This window comes from Polyodon spathula, chromosome 19 (genome assembly GCF_017654505.1).
Source record: "Polyodon spathula isolate WHYD16114869_AA chromosome 19, ASM1765450v1, whole genome shotgun sequence".
Taxonomy (NCBI): Eukaryota; Metazoa; Chordata; class Actinopteri; order Acipenseriformes; family Polyodontidae; genus Polyodon; species Polyodon spathula.
In genome coordinates this window covers 5,499,608-5,517,690 of record NC_054552.1, presented here as the reverse complement: position 1 = coordinate 5,517,690, position 18,083 = coordinate 5,499,608, and the positions used below count along the sequence as shown (strand labels likewise).

Below are 18,083 nucleotides of genomic sequence, written 5' to 3'. Positions count from 1 at the left end.
TGCCTCCACGTCATCAAAAAGACGTTGTGCGTTGGTTTTATTTTGGTTGCCCGACAACCAATACACAATGTCAGTATAACGTCTTGTGCCCCCTGGGAATGTGTTTAAATTGTTGGAATGCTATGAACCAGCAATGGTCGGTCTTTATTTTATACATGTTTTAAAAGTTGAAAAAGAATGTATAGATTTGTGATTTTTTTTTTATTGTATTTTTTTTTATGTGGTTGTTTGGCATTAGTGTGTTTGTTTTAAGATTTTAAATATTGTTAAAGACTTAATAAAATTGTAACATTTGAAATGTGCAGATATTCCCTTTACAATTTTTTTAGGCTCCGTCTTTATTTTTTTTTATTTTTTTTCGTGATCTGCCCGAGTGTCTGTGGGCACTTCGCGAACTGCCCGGACAGAAGCCGAAATGGCATAACATTCAATGATAATTAGGCTTCTGCCCACAGTAGCTGGGCACTTTGCGAACTGCCCGGGCATTTCAAGAAATGCCTGACTTGGGCAAGTGCCCATAACATGTTCATGTAATCAATAAAATGATGTCTAAGCTTGGATCTGACTATACCTCTTAGCTGGTCCTTTGAGACTTTTCTATGATATTTTGAAGGACTTTCTTTATGTTGGATTAAACATCCGAAAGTAACCAACCCTTTCTTAAATCTAATATTGGGCCCGATTTATCAAGGTGTTTATGTCCAAGTGCAATTTGCTGCATATTTAGTAAACTTAGCATGGGAGTCAATTATTAGATATACAAATCATCTGCCAAGTTTATGGCAGCAACAATGATCAATTTTAATTCAAAGCTTTGTCAAAAGCTATTCCTTGGGTTGCCTTTGTCAAGTTCTGAAGTGATCTTACATAGAAGCTCTGCATGCACATTATGCACACCCAATATTGACAGGAATCTGGTTAAACAAGCTACCTTGAACACATGAATCAACACATCTGTTCTCAACAAAAGCAACAAATCACACAATGGGAATGTCAAACCAGTAGTACCTTCAGCAATGTCCTGTATGTAAAACAATATCTCAAATACCATCTAGCTTTCCTCAGGGTACCAATGAAAGCGTATTTCAAAATAAATAAATGTTCTTTGCATATGGAGCATATTTCTTCCAGTATGTCATTAGACTAGTTTACTGTACTCTGTAAATGTTTATTAAGCCTTTCCCCAGCCTTTAATTTACTCCTATTTTTTGAAAGGAGAGACTGTCAGGTAAAAGATGTGTTAGTTATTAAGTTTGAAATATTTTGTACACATTCAATTAAGTAATTAATTTGAATTACTACATATACTAATTTTGTACCAATCAGAACACCTAAAATAGTATGTGTTCTAATTGAATTAGTTAATGTAATCAATTATATAAACTATCATAACAACAACAAAACCATTTGTCTACTTGGACATTGATCTACAAACAAACTTTAACTGCCCAAAAATAATCTTCTAGCAAAACCTAAATATCAAATTGATGCATTACATACTTTTACTATATTTATTGTTGAATGAGTTTTTTTCTATTTTGCCAATAGCTGTATTAAATCGCCAAATTAAACGTTCATAACCCATATTAATATTATTATTATTATTATTTGTTGTACTAGTAGAAGTATATATGTAGGTACATTTTAAAGAACATTTGTTTTTTTACAGTGAACCTCTAAATGTATTTAAGTAAAACATTTTCCATGAACATTTTCCATGAACTTTCGTTTTTAGAAAGTCTGACTAGAATTCTCTGACTGAGAATGGCTCTGAGAAATTAAAACATGTAGAAATTCAACTTAGAAAATGTTCTAAATCTATATTTTAAATAACATTTTGACCCAAATGGCCTTCCATACCCTTTGCAGCACCATTCAAAGTGCAGTCCTTTTGTGACGCTACATTGCAGGTGACTGCTTTTGGAGCAGATCTGTCATTAGTATGTGACACTGGGTTCATTCATCCTAATTTTGCACCCAATTTACTAAATATCTGCAGCTTTACTTTTGTACCTGGAGGTAGGCCTATGGTTTTGAAGATCATCTTTACTATTTATTATAATAATGCCTTCAATTTACAAAAATGGCTGATTAATCAGACCAGTAATTATACATTAAAATAATAATTTAATTTATTTAAATAATTTAGATTTGGCTTTACCTTTTACACTCCAACTGTTTTTCCTTACTTGCAATTTAACCATTTAACTCCTGTTCTCTAAGGACTACAACCAAGTTACAGGTATCAAATGAAAGACAACAAAACATCACACTATAAAAGTTTATAGAGCAACAGCAATACAGGATATAGATCATTAAAAAAAAAAAAACCTAAAAACCTGCTTCAGTTTGCCCTAGAAAGGCACACATCGTCTCCAACTCTTGTATAGAATGGCTCTCAAAGATGCTTGATGACCATTATTTTAATTCATTTTATTTTTTGTTTAATAAGAGTCTCCTTATGATGGTAACAAGCCATGGCTGTGACACTCCCTCAAAGTCAATTCATTATATAGTTTTGTAATGCTTTTATTTAAAAGATTGGCATGCAAAAAAAAAACAACAAAATAAAACCCCTTAAACATAAAAGAACAGATACAAACAGGCAAATGAATAATAATATATTTAAAGAATTGCAATTACAGGATGCATTTGGTGTGATAAATACAATGACAATGTAAAAAATGCAAAAAAAGTGTTTTTTATATGGTGCAGCTAAGCAATCTAGCTTTAACTCTGTACACATATTTTGTTATGCCTGCTTTATAGCCCAGACTTCATTGTTGCTTAGACTTCAGTCAATCTGTACCTTCTGTAGCTGTGAGAAACTGGAATTACAAACATCACAAACCCTGTAGTTCATTAAGGTTGAAAGACCAGTTAATCATATGAAAAAACTAAAACAAAACACAGAAACATACGGAAGCATCCTTACACATTATTAGGAGATCTATGTATTTTCAAGCTCATTTTAGAGCTCACGCAGAAATATATATATATGGTATATATATATATATTAATATATAGCATATATATATAATATATATATATATATATGATATATATATATATATTATTTGTAATCCCTGGACATTTTTGATTTGTAGATCACAGCTCAAGCAACCAGAGCAATGGCCACAATTAAAGCGACAACAATGACCCGATTCAGACTGGAACCTGGAAAACAAAATGCACAACATACTGTAATAAAAAAATGTAGGGAAACTCCTCAACTAGGTAACTTGTTAAAGGTCAGGTAATTATTTTTCAAGATATTCTCAAACCCTTTTACAGCACTAGATTTCAAAAGGATACTGTTTCAAAGAAGCTCTCATAGATAAATAACTCAAAAGTTCAATAGTAAATCTGTCCCACAGATTTTTTCTCTAAATATCTACATATTTTTAAAGGAAATTAACAATAGCATATATTACCGGTTATAAAAATAGTTATGAATTCTACTTCATATAGCCTCATTCAATATATTTTACATTATAAGAAACTCCTCTACCTGGGCTGCCTGAAGAGTTCTCAACAAGACGTAAAGGCCCTTGGGATATGAAGTGTCTCTGGGTGTCTGAAACCATGGATCTCTTGCGTCGGTTGTAGTTGTCGGTGCAGCCCTGGGCACACCTAGTTTTGTTATCTCCAGCTCCACACAGGAGAACTGTGCAGCTGATGTATACCTAATACATAAAGGTAAGCAATGAAATAACTAGGATGGAATTGTGAATTGGTGTTGAACTGCTTTCTTGTATTACTTAAATGTTATTTAATAGCGTTCTCCATAGCAAAGACTTAAATGTATTTAATGCACAGAGGACACAGTGAATGTTCACAAACCGGTCTTGAGGCCACGGACTCCGTGGCTGGTGCTCGGTAATGTTGGCTAGATATAGTAAAATTCAAGACGGTCAAAAATCTGAAATCTATGGTGTGCTAGTTATAAATCTATTTATTATCAATGCATTCGAAATGACTGTCACTATATCAAATGGTGTGTTTGATTGCCCCGTGTGATCCACATGTCCACATATAATACTATTCAGGAGTGTTTGCTTCATTTACTTTACCTGTTCATAGTTGCCAATGAAACTGAAGGCCTGCAGTCCAAATCTGAATTCTTTTGGACTGCCTGAATAGACCTTTGTTGTTTTATCTTTAGTGCACCTGGACAAAACAACATAAATTGTTAAAATAAACATTGTATTTACCTGTTTCAAACTAATATATACCTATTAAGGAGTTCTATCAAAAAGCAATGTTACTAATAAAAAACAGTGGATCGACAAGGCAGCACAGCCCAGTGCACAGGCCAAACTAGCCAGCAAATGGCTTTAATTTGCTTTTCCTCCAGTGCAACATTGTTATTATCTTTGTTGTTATTCTAAAAGGAAAAAAAATCTACAAAAATATCTTGCTGGTAAAAAACAATAAAGCCTTCAATTAAAATAATTACTTTGTAGTATTAATATAACAGTCTGCAAATGTGACACATTAGGACCACATTCACGCTACAGTATTATATGAAAGATTATTACCCATTGGTAATGATGTCGTAATAGATGGGATCATTGGGATTATCATGGGGAGTGGCTCTGCAGGACTCTACAAACAGGCGAATGTTGGACAGAGATGATCGCACTTTGATGCCCATGTATATCATGTCCTTTAGCTTCAACTTTATGGGGTAAGTTTTGGGGTCTATCACTGTTCTGAAAGCACTGCTGTCATAGAACTCAAACAAATAGGTGAAGTTGCCAAAACCGACACCGGTGGAGAAAGAGGCACTCTTGTGTGCTTCGAAGGAGGCTGACAGTCGACTCTTTCTGGAGAATTTGCAAGTGAATGGTATCTCTATCCGATGCTCTCTGGTTATGACATCGTAAGGATTATCAAATGACGTAATTTCATTTCTGAAAATGACTTCATCCACAGTTTCCTGCAATATAAGAAATGCATAAATACAGTGAGTGTGACCAAAAATTTTGCATCACCTAGAATTTCAGGATGGATACATAAATAAAACAAAACTATATGAACATAATTTAAATATTTTTACCATCATGTAATCAAAGGAACTACAACATTATATTGGAAAATCTACAGGAAGCCATAATAGTAGTACAATATTTTATTACAGATTTAAAAATGTTTTTCAATAAGTATATCAAAAACTACAAAGTGCTATATAATTAAATATGTTACATTATTCAGCAAGTTTCATTCAACTTTAGGAAGCAAAGAAAGTTGATTCTATAAAGTGATGCAAAACTTTTGGCCATATCTGTGTGTGTGTGTGTGTGTGTGTGTACAGTACTGTGCAAAAGTTTTAGGCAGGTGTGAAAAAATGCTGTGAAGTAAGAATGCTTTAAAAAATAGACATGTTAATAGATTATATTTATCAATTAACAAAATGCAAAGTGAGTGAACAGAAGAAAAATCTACATCAAATCCATATTTGGTGTGACCACCCTTTGCCTTCAAAACAGCGTCAATTCTTCTAGGTGCGGTTGCACAAAGTCAAGGATTTTGTAGGCATATAGTCAGGTGTATGATTAAACAATTATACCAAACAGGTGCTAATGATCATCAATTCAAAATGTAGGTTGAAACACAATCATTAACTGAAACAGAAACGGCTGTGTAGGAGGAATAAAACTGGGTGAGGAACAGCCAAACTCAGCTGAGGTGAGGTTGCTGAAGACAGTTTACTGTCAAAAGTCATACACCATGACAAGACTGAGCACAGCAACAAGACACAAGGTAGTTATACTGCATCAGCAAGGTCTCTCCCAGGCAGAAATTTCAAGGCAGACAGGGGTTTCCAGATGTGATGTCCAAACTCTTTTGAAGAAGCACAAAGAAACGGGCAATGTTGAGGACCGTAGACGCAGTGGTCGGCCAAGGAAACTTACTGCAGCAGATGAAAGACACATCATTCTTACTTCCCTTCGCAATCGGAAGATGTCCAGCAATGCCATCAGCTCAGAATTGGCATAAAACAGTGGGATCCTGGTACACCCATCTACTGTCCGGAGAAGTCTGGTCAGAAGTGGCCTTCATGGAAGACTTGCGGCCAAAAAGCCATACCTGCGACATGGAAACAAGGCCAAGCGACTCAACTACGCAGGAAAACACAGGAACTGGGGCGCAGAAAAATGGCAGCAGGTGCTCTGGACTGATGAGTCAAAATTTGAAATATCTGGCTGTAGCAGAAGGCAGATTGTTCGCCGAAGGGCTGGAGAGCGATACACGAATGAGTGTCTGCAGGCAACAGTGAAGCATGGTGGAGGTTCCTTGCAAGTTTGGGGCTGCATTTCTGCAAATGGAGTTGGGGATTTGGTCAGAATTAATGGTCTCCTCAATGCTGAGAAGTACAGGCAGAAACTTATCCATCATGCAATACCATCAGGGAGGCATCTGATTGGCCCCCAATTTTTTTCTGCAGCATGACAACGACCCCAAACATACAGCAAAAGTCATTAAGAACTATCTTCATCATAAAGAAGATCAAGGAGTCCTGGAAGTGATGGTATGGCCCCCACAGAGCCCTGATCTCAACATCATCGAGTCTGTCTGGGATTACATGAAGAGAGAGAAGCAACTGAGGCTGCCTAAATCCACAGAAGAACTGTGGTTAGTTCTCCAAGATGTTTGGGCCAACCTATCTGCCGAGTTCCTTCAAAAACTGTGTGCAAGTGTACCTAGAAGAATTGATGCTGTTTTGAAGGCAAAGGGTGGTCACACCAAATATGGATTTGATGTAGATTTTTCTTCAGCTCACTCACTTTGCATTTAGTTAATTGATGAATATAATCTATTAACATGTCTATTTTTGAAAGCATTCTTACGTTACAGCATTTTTTTACACCTGCCTAAAACTTTTGCACAGTACTGCATATATATATATATATATATATTTATGTCATCTGTTAAAGTATAATTATGATTGTTATCTATTATATCATTGATCTGTAAAGTGCAATATGCATTTCATATTAGATAACGTAATTCAATTTACTCTTAACAGGAGGTTGAGAAATGTCTCAAATAGACAAACACTTAAGTAAAGATTAGATAATAAAAGGATAAAAACAGAAGCCACAAGGATTCAAATTAGAAACACCAACAATCACTAATTACCTCAACCTGCGTTCCACAGGAGTTCAGAGACACACTTGCAATAATGTGGGAGCCATTAGTTGTCACCAAACATGAAGGGTCATTTAGACGCAAATTTGTTTCATTAAATCCATTTACTGAAGACTTGGAAACATACAGAGTCATTGTTGTGTCAGTGCATTCAACGTCTGATTCGTCTGTTGTTGGAGAAAGTATTATCTATATTTAGAAACTTACTTCAACCACTTAATTTGCCAGTTTGAAAGTTACTATGCAAATATTGCTGAGTTAATCACCCACTATTCCCCACAAAATTACCTTCCTGAGAAAATGCTGGGAATGAATACAGATCTCTAATACATATCATGCTACTGAGTCAGGAGAACTGAAAATCAACCGACATTCCCTCTGTCTACCAAAACAACTCCTTTCAACTCTTTATTCTAAAAAAATAGTTGCTGTTTCATTGCTATTAACACATAATGGAGAATCTGTTAGAAGAATCAAAATGATTCACAATGATCTTTTTCTTTTCTTAAATCCACTTACTTTGGCTTTCTTCAACGACTACTATTATGCATCTTAGATCTGACTGATACCTGGAGAATACAACACAATAGTGTATCAATTAAGAACAATAAAGAACCACTTATTGATGAAGATGTAATAAAGAACAACAATACTTACTCAGTTGTAGTTTCTGCAATAAAACATATGGGAATATCTTCTCCTACGTCATTCGCAGTTGGGGTCCACTTAATCATTGCCTTGCCAACTCCAGTGACATTATTGTACTCAAAAGTTTTCTCAATGTTTAGGGGCCCACTGATCTCGATGTCATTTATCCTATATAAAACAAAATAGATATAAAATACAATAACAGACAAATAAATAAATAAAATAGACAAAGACAGTGATTTTAGTGCTCATTTGATCCAAATTTTTTATTGGTGTGAACATACTTGAACTATTTTCTATTTTTGAAATATATATATATATATATATATATATATATATATATATATATATATATATATATATATATATATATTTACCAATTATTAGAAAAAAGCAGTGTTCAAAATGATTGATGTCTTACTGTGATTTCGTTGATACTGCGGAGACAGGAAACGAAAATTCTTTACCAAGTGATGTCCTTATGAAGGTGCCATGGTGAACAGTTGGAGTTATGTATTTTGGTATGTATTCCCCCAAAACATTGGATGGCACAGCACTACCAACTGGAATATATGTGAAGAAGTATAAGGCAAACAATGTCAATTGTCTTATTTGTTTCTCTAACATTGTCTACAGTTACACATACATTTGAAAAATAAATGCTCACCGATAACTAGAAATTGAAGAGGTATTTTGCTCAGTGGATCAGATGCATTTAGTGACACTGGGTATTTGACAGTGGAGGTCCCATCATTGTATTTTAATGTGGTGTTTTGCCTTGGAAAATCTTCCAGTACAAGTTCAAACACATGGACTCCAGGTGATGATGAGCCAGAAAATGATAAACTGCAGGCATTCTGGGGAAAAAATGTAAGCAAATAATAATTACATTAAATTAATTAAATAAACTAAACTAATTAAATAAAATATACTTTTTATAATTTTTTGTATTGGTATGTACAGGCAAGAATGCTGTAATATAAACAAGTGCACGCATACATAGAGGATCCTCAAAATCACAAAATAATTACACAGTACACGAAAGGTTAAATATATGTGTATAAAAACTAGCAGTTTATTGCTTATTGAATTATAGTCAAATACAGTCTGCAATGTTTAGAGGAGGCTTAGAGTATATGGCAAGGGTTTGGTGAAGACTGGTGTAAAATGAAGGCAGTTATTGTGTTCATCAGGTATCAGGTATAATATAATTCAATTGATTGATTTTTGCACTTTATATCTGAAGGGTAATTCTGTAGTATTATATGTTATATGAACAGTACAGTTAAACCGGCATCTATGGTTCTTCTGCTGGGTGGACAAAAGACGACAACCAAAGTGTGAGCTAGTAGGTAGCCTTTTAAGAGAGAAAGCTTTAGCGCTCATGTTGGAAAACATATTACATTATAAATCCTCTTGAGTTAAAAGAAGAGCAGGGAAGGTTGTGAAGTATGTTTCAATACATTTACAAGTCTGTCCCGGACAGGCAGTCATTTAATTGCAGCTATTTCTTTTTGTTTTTTTGCTTTTTATCTTACCTCATCTAGGGTAAAGCCTGGAACTGTTTTGCAGGTGCTACACTCCAAATTGTTTTTAATTCCATATCGACATCTTACATTATCACCGTCTGGGTCATAGTCCAATAAATTGTAAGTTGTCGGAGAGTTTTGGGGGACCCTTGAATAGAAATGAATAATTAAGCAGAGTAACCTGCTGTACTATAGTGTCTGTTTCAGATTTGTGTTTTTTTGTAAAGGTAATGATATAACATTAATAAACAATTACTCAAACTTAGAACTTTATTTTAAGTCTACCCGTCAAAATGTATATATATACTGTGCAACTAGCTTGTGTAAAATGTAGCATACCTGATTTGTGGAGGCATTGTCGTTATTGGGGATCTGTTGGGGTTTCCAGTATCTGATCTTCTTCCCAGATCAATATGAGCTATCATGCTCCACGAGCCAAGATCTTCTGTATTGTAGATCCAACAACAACCTTGATCCCTAGTTGTAATAATAATATATAATAATAATAATAATAATAATAATAATAATAATAATAATAAAAATTAAAAAAAAAAAAAAAAAAAAATATATATATATATATATATATATATATATATATATATATATATATATATATATATATATATATATATATATATATATATATATATATATATATATATATATATATATATATATATATATATATATATTTTGTATTAATTATTAATAATAATTTTATAGAAACTTACATCAAGTCAAAAGGTTTATCATTTTGTAGGCTTCTTGTAACAAAACCCTGTAACTGACAGTTGTCTCCAGATTGGCCAGGATCAGTTTCTCCATATTCAGAAGTGGTTATGGTACCACAGTCTCCTTGATGGCATTTCCACGAAGATGCTGGCGAGCATGATCCAGTGTAGATTTCTGACAGTTTGAAACGGGAGTCCATCTGCAATCAAAATGTATCATTATCTAAGTTCATCAAACCTGAAGTGCATTCAAAATGAGTGATTAGTGATATAAAAACTGCAACCCCAGTTGTAATGAAGCTTGGTATTCACAGTATTTACATATTGAGATTATTAGTTGTACTATTACTATTACTACAATGACCACAATATCAAGCATGTCAGTAACATGCATAATAAACATAAATAATCATACATAAATATACTACATTTCACAAAAAGGCATAAGGAAAAAGAAAAGCTTTCACTGAAATGATAAACATTTACCCTGATTGTTCCATCTGAATTCTTTCCCTTGGGCGTGAAACTTAGAAACCCACCTAGGGCAGGGGCTTCGTTTGCAATGACAATGCTCGATTCGTCTGTTGTTGGACAAAGTATTATCTTTATTTAGAAACTTATTTGAAACATTTCATATCTTAGTTTGAAAGTTATTTTGTAAATGTTGTTGAGTTAATCAGCCACTATTCCCCCCACAATATTGCCTTCTTGAGAAAATGCTGGGAATGAATACAGATCTCTAATACATATCATACCACTGAGTCAGGAGAACTGAAAATCAACTGGCGTTCCCTGTGTCTACCAAAACAACTCCTTTCAACTCTTTATTCTAAAAAAATAGTTGCTGTTTCATTGCCATTAACACATAGTGGAGAATCTGTGAGAAGAATCAAAATGATTCACAATGATCTTTTTCTTTTCTTAAATCCACTTACTTTGGCTTTCTTCAACGACTACTATTATGCATCTTAGTTCTGACTGATACCTGGAGAATACAACACAATAGCGTATCAATTAAGAACAATAAAGAACCACTTATTGATGAAAATGTAATAAAGAACAACAATACTTACTCAGCTGTAGTTTCTGCAATAAAACATATGGGAATATCTTCTCCTACGTCATTCGCAGTTGGGGTCCACTTAATCATTGCCTTGCCAACTCCAGTGACATTATTGTACTCAAATGTTTTTTCTATGTTTAGGGGCCCACTGATCTCGATGTCATTTATCCTATATAAAAACAAAATAGATATAAAATACAATAACAGACAAATAAATAAATAAAATAGACAAAGACAGTGATTTTAGTGCTCATTTGATCCAAATTGTTATTGGTGTGAACACACTTGAACCATTTTCTTATCTGTAATTGTAATTATAATTAAAGACATTGGGCTCTATGTCCTGACATTACTTACGTGTTCACAAGTACTGCAAATTCGTAACCTCCTTTCTTCGTTTAATTTCTGAATGCCACGTACTAATCAGCTATTTTTTGTGAACAACTACGGTAACTACGGTAATGTCACTGCAAGTTTACGAACAGCATAAATTACTATTTGGAAAGATAAATGAGTGGTATAGTGAACAGAAAGAAGCAGTAAGCATATGTAGTAGGATTGAGCTATGGCTTCTGTAGACTCAGACCCTGATGCAACTATGTCACTGGCCAAAAAGAAAAGGAAAGGAACTGAGTTCCACAAAGACGAAATTGACCTGTTAGTTAGTTAAATGGAAAACATAGGGCCCAATGTAATTAAAATACAGGCAATGTTCAAAAATTATATATATATATATATATATATATATATATATATATATATATATATATATATAAAGCATTTACCAATTATTAGAAAAAAGCAGTGTTAAAAATGATTGATGTCTTACTGTGATTTCGTTGATACTGCGGAGACAGGAAACGAAAATTTTTTGCCAAGTGATGTCCTTATGAAGGTGCCATGGTGAACAGTTGGAGTTATATATTTTGGTATGTATTCCCCCAAAACATTGGACGGCACAGCACTACCAACTGGAATATATGTGAAGAAGTATAAGGCAAACAATGTCAATTGTCTTATTTGTTTCTCTAACATTGTCTACAGTTACACATACATTTGAAAAATAAATGCTCACCGATAACTAGAAATTGAAGAGGTATTTTGCTCAGTGGATCAGATGCATTTAGTGACACTGGGTATTTGACAGTGGAGGTCCCATCATTGTATTTTAATGTGGTGTTTTGCCTTGGAAAATCTTCCAGTACAAGTTCAAACACATGGACTCCAGGTGATGATGAGCCAGAAAATGATAAACTGCAGGCATTCTGGGGAAAAAATGTAAGCAAATAATAATTACATTAAATTAGTTAAATAAACTAAACTAATTAAATAAAATATACTTTTTATAATTTTTTGTATTGGTATGTACAGGCAAGAATGCTGTAATATAAACAAGTGCACGCATACATAGAGGACCCTCAAAATCACAAAATAATTACACAGTACACGAAAGGTTAAATATATGTGTATAAAAACTAGCAGTTTATTGCTTATTGAATTATAGTCAAATACAATCTACAATGTTTAGAGGAGGCTTAGAGTATATGGCAAGGGTTTGGTGAAGACTGGTGTAAAATGAAGGCAGTTATTGTGTTCATCAGGTATCAGGTATAATATAATTCAATTGATTGATTTTTGCACTTTATATCTGAAGGGTAATTCTGTAGTATTATATGTTATATGAACAGTACAGTTAAACCGGCATCTATGGTTCTTCTGCTGGGTGGACAAAAGACGACAACCAAAGTGTGAGCTAGTAGGTAGCCTTTTAAGAGAGAAAGCTTTAGCGCTCCTGTTGGAAAACATATTACATTATAAATCCTCTTGTTTTAAAAGAAGAGCAGGGAAGGTTGTGATGTATGTTTCAGTACATTTACAAGTCTGTCCCGGACAGGCAGTCATTTAATTGCAGCTATTTCTTTTTGTTTGTTTGTTTTTTATCTTACCTCATCTAGGGTAAAGCCTGGAACTGTTTTGCAGGTGCTACACTCCAAATTGTTTTTAATTCCATATCGACATCTTACATTATCACCATCGGGGTCATAGTCCAAAAAATTGTAAGTTGTCGGAGAGTTTTGGGGGACCCTTGAACAGAAATGAATAATTAAGCAGAGTACCCTGCTGTACTATAGTGTCTGTTTCAGATTTGTGTTTTTTTGTAAAGGTAATGATCTAAGATTAATAAACAATTACTCAAACTTAGAACTATACTTTAAGTCTACCTGTCAAAATGTATATATATACTGTGCAACATAGCTTGTGTAAAATGTAGCATACCTGATTTGTGGAGGCATTGTCGTTATTGGGGATCTGTTGGGGTTTCCAGTATCTGATCTTCTTCCCAGATCAATATGAGCTATCATGCTCCACGAGCCAAGATCTTCTGTATTGTAGATCCAACAACAACCTTGATCCCTAGTTGTAATTAATAATAAATAATAATAATAATAATAATAATAATAATAATAAAAATAATAATAATAAAAATAAGAAAAAAAAAAAAATAAATTATATATATATATATATATATATAATATATATTTATATTACGATTATATAATTATATATATAATGTATATTTTGATAATTTTATTAATAATAATTTTATAGAAACTTACATCAAGTCAAAAGGTTTATCATTTTGTAGGCTTCTTGTAACAAAACCCTGTAACTGACAGTTGTCTCCAGATTGGCCAGGATCAGTTTCTCCATATTCAGAAGTGGTTATGGTACCACAGTCTCCTTGATGGCATTTCCACGAAGATGCTGGCGAGCATGATCCAGTGTAGATTTCTGACAGTTTGAAACGGGAGTCCATCTGCAATCAAAATGTATCATTATCTAAGTTCATCAAACCTGAAGTGCATTCAAAATGAGTGATTAGTGATATAAAAACTGCAACCCCAGTTGTAATGAAGCTTGGTATTCACAGTATTTACATATTGAGATTATTAGTTGTACTATTACTATTACTACAATGACCACAATATCAAGCATGTCAGTAACATGCATAATAAACATAAATAATCATACATAAATATACTACATTTCACAAAAAGGCATAAGAAAAAAGAAAAGCTTTCACTGAAATAGTAAACATTTACCCTGATTGTTCCATCTGAATTCTTTCCCTTGGGCGTGAAACTTAGAAACCCACCTAGGGCAGGGGCTTCGTTTGCAATGACAATGCTCGATTCGTCTGTTGTTGGACAAAGTATTATCTTTATTTAGAAACTTATTTGAAACATTTCATATGCTAGTTTGAAAGTTATTTTGTAAATGTTGTTGAGTTAATCAGCCACTATTCCCCCCACAATATTGCCTTCTTGAGAAAATGCTGGGAATGAATACAGATCTCTAATACATATCATACCACTGAGTCAGGAGAACTGAAAATCAACTGGCATTCCCTGTGTCTACCAAAACAACTCCTTTCAACTCTTTATTCTAAAAAAATAGTTGCTGTTTCATTGCCATTAACACATAGTGGAGAATATGTGAGAAGAATCAAAATGATTCACAGTGATCTTTTTCTTTTCTTAAATCCACTTACTTTGGCTTTCTTCAACGACTACTATTATGCATCTTAGTTCTGACTGATACCTGGAGAATACAACACAATAGCGTATCAATTAAGAACAATAAAGAACCACTTATTGACGAAGATGTAATAAAGAACAATAATACTTACTCAGCTGTAGTTTCTGCAATAAAACATATGGGAATATCTTCTCCTACGTCATTCGCAGTTGGGGTCCACTTAATCATTGCCTTGCCAACTCCAGTGACATTATTGTACTCAAATGTTTTTTCTATGTTTAGGGGCCCACTGATCTCGATGTCTTTTATCCTATATAAAAAGAATACAGATATAAAATACAATAACAGACAAATAAATAAATAAAATAGACAAAGACAGTGATTTTAGGGCTCATTCGTTCCAAATTGTTATTGGTGTGAACACACTTGAACCATTTTCTTATCTGTAATTGTAATTATAATTAAAGACATTGGGCTCTATGTCCTGACATTACTTACGTGTTCACAAGTACTGCAAATTCGTAACCTCCTTTCTTCGTTTAATTTCTGAATGCCACGTACTAATCAGCTATTTTTTGTGAACAACTACGGTAACTACGGTAATGTCACTGCAAGTTTACGAACAGCATAAATTACTATTTGGAAAGATAAATGAGTGGTATAGTGAACAGAAAGAAGTAGTAGGCAAATATAATAGGATTGAGCTATGGCTTCTGCAGACTCAGACCTTGATGCAACTATGTCACTGGCCAAAAAGAAAAGGAAAACTGAGTTCCACAAAGACGAAATTGACCTGTTAGTTAGTTAAATGGAAAACATAGGGCCCAATGTAATTAAAATACAGGCAATGTTCAAAATTATATTATATAATTTATATATATATATATATATATATTGTTCAATATTATTATATATATAAAGCATTTACCAATTATTAGAAAAAAGAGGTGTTCAAAATGATTGATGTCTTACTGTGATTTCGTTGATACTGCGGAGACAGGAAACGAAAATTTTTTGCCAAGTGATGTCCTTATGAAGGTGCCATGGTGAACAGTTGGAGTTATATATTTTGGTATGTATTCCCCCAAAACATTGGACGGCACAGCACTACCAACTGGAATATATGTGAAGAAGTATAAGGCAAACAATGTCAATTGTCTTATTTGTTTCTCTAACATTGTCTACAGTTACACATACATTTGAAAAATAAATGCTCACCTATAACTAGAAATTGAAGAGGTATTTTGCTCAGTGGATCAGATGCATTTAGTGACACTGGGTATTTGACAGTGGAGGTCCCATCATTGTATTTTAATGTGGTGTTTTGCCTTGGAAAATCTTCCAGTACAAGTTCAAACACATGTACTCCAGGTGATGATGAGCCAGAAAATGATAAACTGCAGGCATTCTGGGGAAAAAATGTAAGCAAATAATAATTACATTAAATTAGTTAAATAAACTAAACTAATTAAATAAAATATACTTTTTATAATTTTTTGTATTGGTATGTACAGGCAAGAATGCTGTAATATAAACAAGTGCACGCATACATAGAGGATCCTCAAAATCACAAAATAATTACACAGTACACGAAAGGTTAAATATATGTGTATAAAAACTAGCAGTTTATTGCTTATTGAATTATAGTCAAATACAGTCTGCAATGTTTAGAGGAGGCTTAGAGTATATGGCAAGGGTTTGGTGAAGACTGGTGTAAAATGAAGGCAGTTATTGTGTTCATCAGGTATCAGGTATAATATAATTCAATTGATTGATTTTTGCACTTTATATCTGAAGGGTAATTCTGTAGTATTATATGTTATATGAACAGTACAGTTAAACCGGCATCTATGGTTCTTCTGCTGGGTGGACAAAAGACGACAACCAAAGTGTGAGCTAGTAGGTAGCCTTTTAAGAGAGAAAGCTTTAGCGCTCATGTTGGAAAACATATTACATTATAAATCCTCTTGTTTTAAAAGAAGAGCAGGGAAGGTTGTGATGTATGTTTCAGTACATTTACAAGTCTGTCCCGGACAGGCAGTCATTTAATTGCAGCTATTTCTTTTTGTTTTTTTGCTTTTTATCTTACCTCATCTAGGGTAAAGCCTGGAACTGTTTTGCAGGTGCTACACTCCAAATTGTTTTTAATTCCATATCGACATCTTACATTATCACCGTCTGGGTCATAGTCCAATAAATTGTAAGTTGTCGGAGAGTTTTGGGGGACCCTTGAATAGAAATGAATAATTAAGCAGAGTAACCTGCTGTACTATAGTGTCTGTTTCAGATTTGTGTTTTTTTGTAAAGGTAATGATCTAAGATTAATAAACAATTACTCAAACTTAGAACTATACTTTAAGTCTACCTGTCAAAATGTATATATATACTGTGCAACATAGCTTGTGTAAAATGTAGCATACCTGATTTGTGGAGGCATTGTCGTTATTGGGGATCTGTTGGGGTTTCCAGTATCTGATCTTCTTCCCAGATCAATATGAGCTATCATGCTCCACGAGCCAAGATCTTCTGTATTGTAGATCCAACAACAACCTTGATCCCTAGTTGTAATAATAATAATAATAATAATAATAATAATAATAAAAAAAGATAAGAAAAAAAAAAAAAAAAAAATATATATATATATATATATATATATATATATATATATATATATATATATATTTGTATTATTATTAATAATAATTTTATAGAAACTTACATCAAGTCAAAAGGTTTATCATTTTGTAGGCTTCTTGTAACAAAACCCTGTAACTGACAGTTGTCTCCAGATTGGCCAGGATCAGTTTCTCCATATTCAGAAGTGGTTATGGTACCACAGTCTCCTTGATGGCATTTCCACGAAGATGCTGGCGAGCATGATCCAGTGTAGATTTCTGACAGTTTGAAACGGGAGTCCATCTGCAATCAAAATGTATCATTATCTAAGTTCATCAAACCTGAAGTGCATTCAAAATGAGTGATTAGTGATATAAAAACTGCAACCCCAGTTGTAATGAAGCTTGGTATTCACAGTATTTACATATTGAGATTATTAGTTGTACTATTACTATTACTACAATGACCACAATATCAAGCATGTCAGTAACATGCATAATAAACATAAATAATCATACATAAATATACTACATTTCACAAAAAGGCATAAGAAAAAAGAAAAGCTTTCACTGAAATAGTAAACATTTACCCTGATTGTTCCATCTGAATTCTTTCCCTTGGGCGTGAAACTTAGAAACCCACCTAGGGCAGGGGCTTCGTTTGCAATGACAATGCTCGATTCGTCTGTTGTTGGACAAAGTATTATCTTTATTTAGAAACTTATTTGAAACATTTCATATCTTAGTTTGAAAGTTATTTTGTAAATGTTGTTGAGTTAATCAGCCACTATTCCCCCCACAA

General features: G+C 33.5%; 1 protein-coding gene across 2 annotated transcripts in view; it reads right to left on the bottom strand.

Annotated features, from left to right (window-relative positions):
- Positions 1-3,069: 3,069 nt before the first annotated feature.
- LOC121294936 overlaps positions 3,070-18,083 on the bottom strand; it is a 29,270-nt gene continuing 14,256 nt past the window's right edge. For both annotated transcript variants that reach the window (XM_041219156.1, XM_041219155.1), the window contains 29 exons: positions 17,872-17,966; positions 17,386-17,585; positions 17,087-17,224; positions 16,756-16,894; positions 15,885-16,074; positions 15,639-15,780; positions 14,818-14,976; positions 14,680-14,729; positions 14,231-14,325; positions 13,745-13,944; positions 13,404-13,541; positions 13,073-13,211; positions 12,202-12,391; positions 11,956-12,097; positions 11,137-11,295; positions 10,999-11,048; positions 10,550-10,644; positions 10,064-10,263; positions 9,672-9,809; positions 9,342-9,480; positions 8,471-8,660; positions 8,225-8,366; positions 7,813-7,971; positions 7,675-7,724; positions 7,147-7,322; positions 4,542-4,942; positions 4,074-4,170; positions 3,512-3,686; positions 3,070-3,177 (listed from right to left, as the gene is read on the bottom strand). In XM_041219156.1, coding sequence (XP_041075090.1) covers positions 3,116-3,177; positions 3,512-3,686; positions 4,074-4,170; positions 4,542-4,942; positions 7,147-7,322; positions 7,675-7,724; positions 7,813-7,971; positions 8,225-8,366; positions 8,471-8,660; positions 9,342-9,480; positions 9,672-9,809; positions 10,064-10,263; positions 10,550-10,644; positions 10,999-11,048; positions 11,137-11,295; positions 11,956-12,097; positions 12,202-12,391; positions 13,073-13,211; positions 13,404-13,541; positions 13,745-13,944; positions 14,231-14,325; positions 14,680-14,729; positions 14,818-14,976; positions 15,639-15,780; positions 15,885-16,074; positions 16,756-16,894; positions 17,087-17,224; positions 17,386-17,585; positions 17,872-17,966 — 4,250 coding nt within the window. In that variant the 3' untranslated portion in view covers positions 3,070-3,115. The remainder of the gene's footprint in view (positions 3,178-3,511; positions 3,687-4,073; positions 4,171-4,541; positions 4,943-7,146; positions 7,323-7,674; positions 7,725-7,812; positions 7,972-8,224; positions 8,367-8,470; positions 8,661-9,341; positions 9,481-9,671; positions 9,810-10,063; positions 10,264-10,549; positions 10,645-10,998; positions 11,049-11,136; positions 11,296-11,955; positions 12,098-12,201; positions 12,392-13,072; positions 13,212-13,403; positions 13,542-13,744; positions 13,945-14,230; positions 14,326-14,679; positions 14,730-14,817; positions 14,977-15,638; positions 15,781-15,884; positions 16,075-16,755; positions 16,895-17,086; positions 17,225-17,385; positions 17,586-17,871; positions 17,967-18,083) is intronic.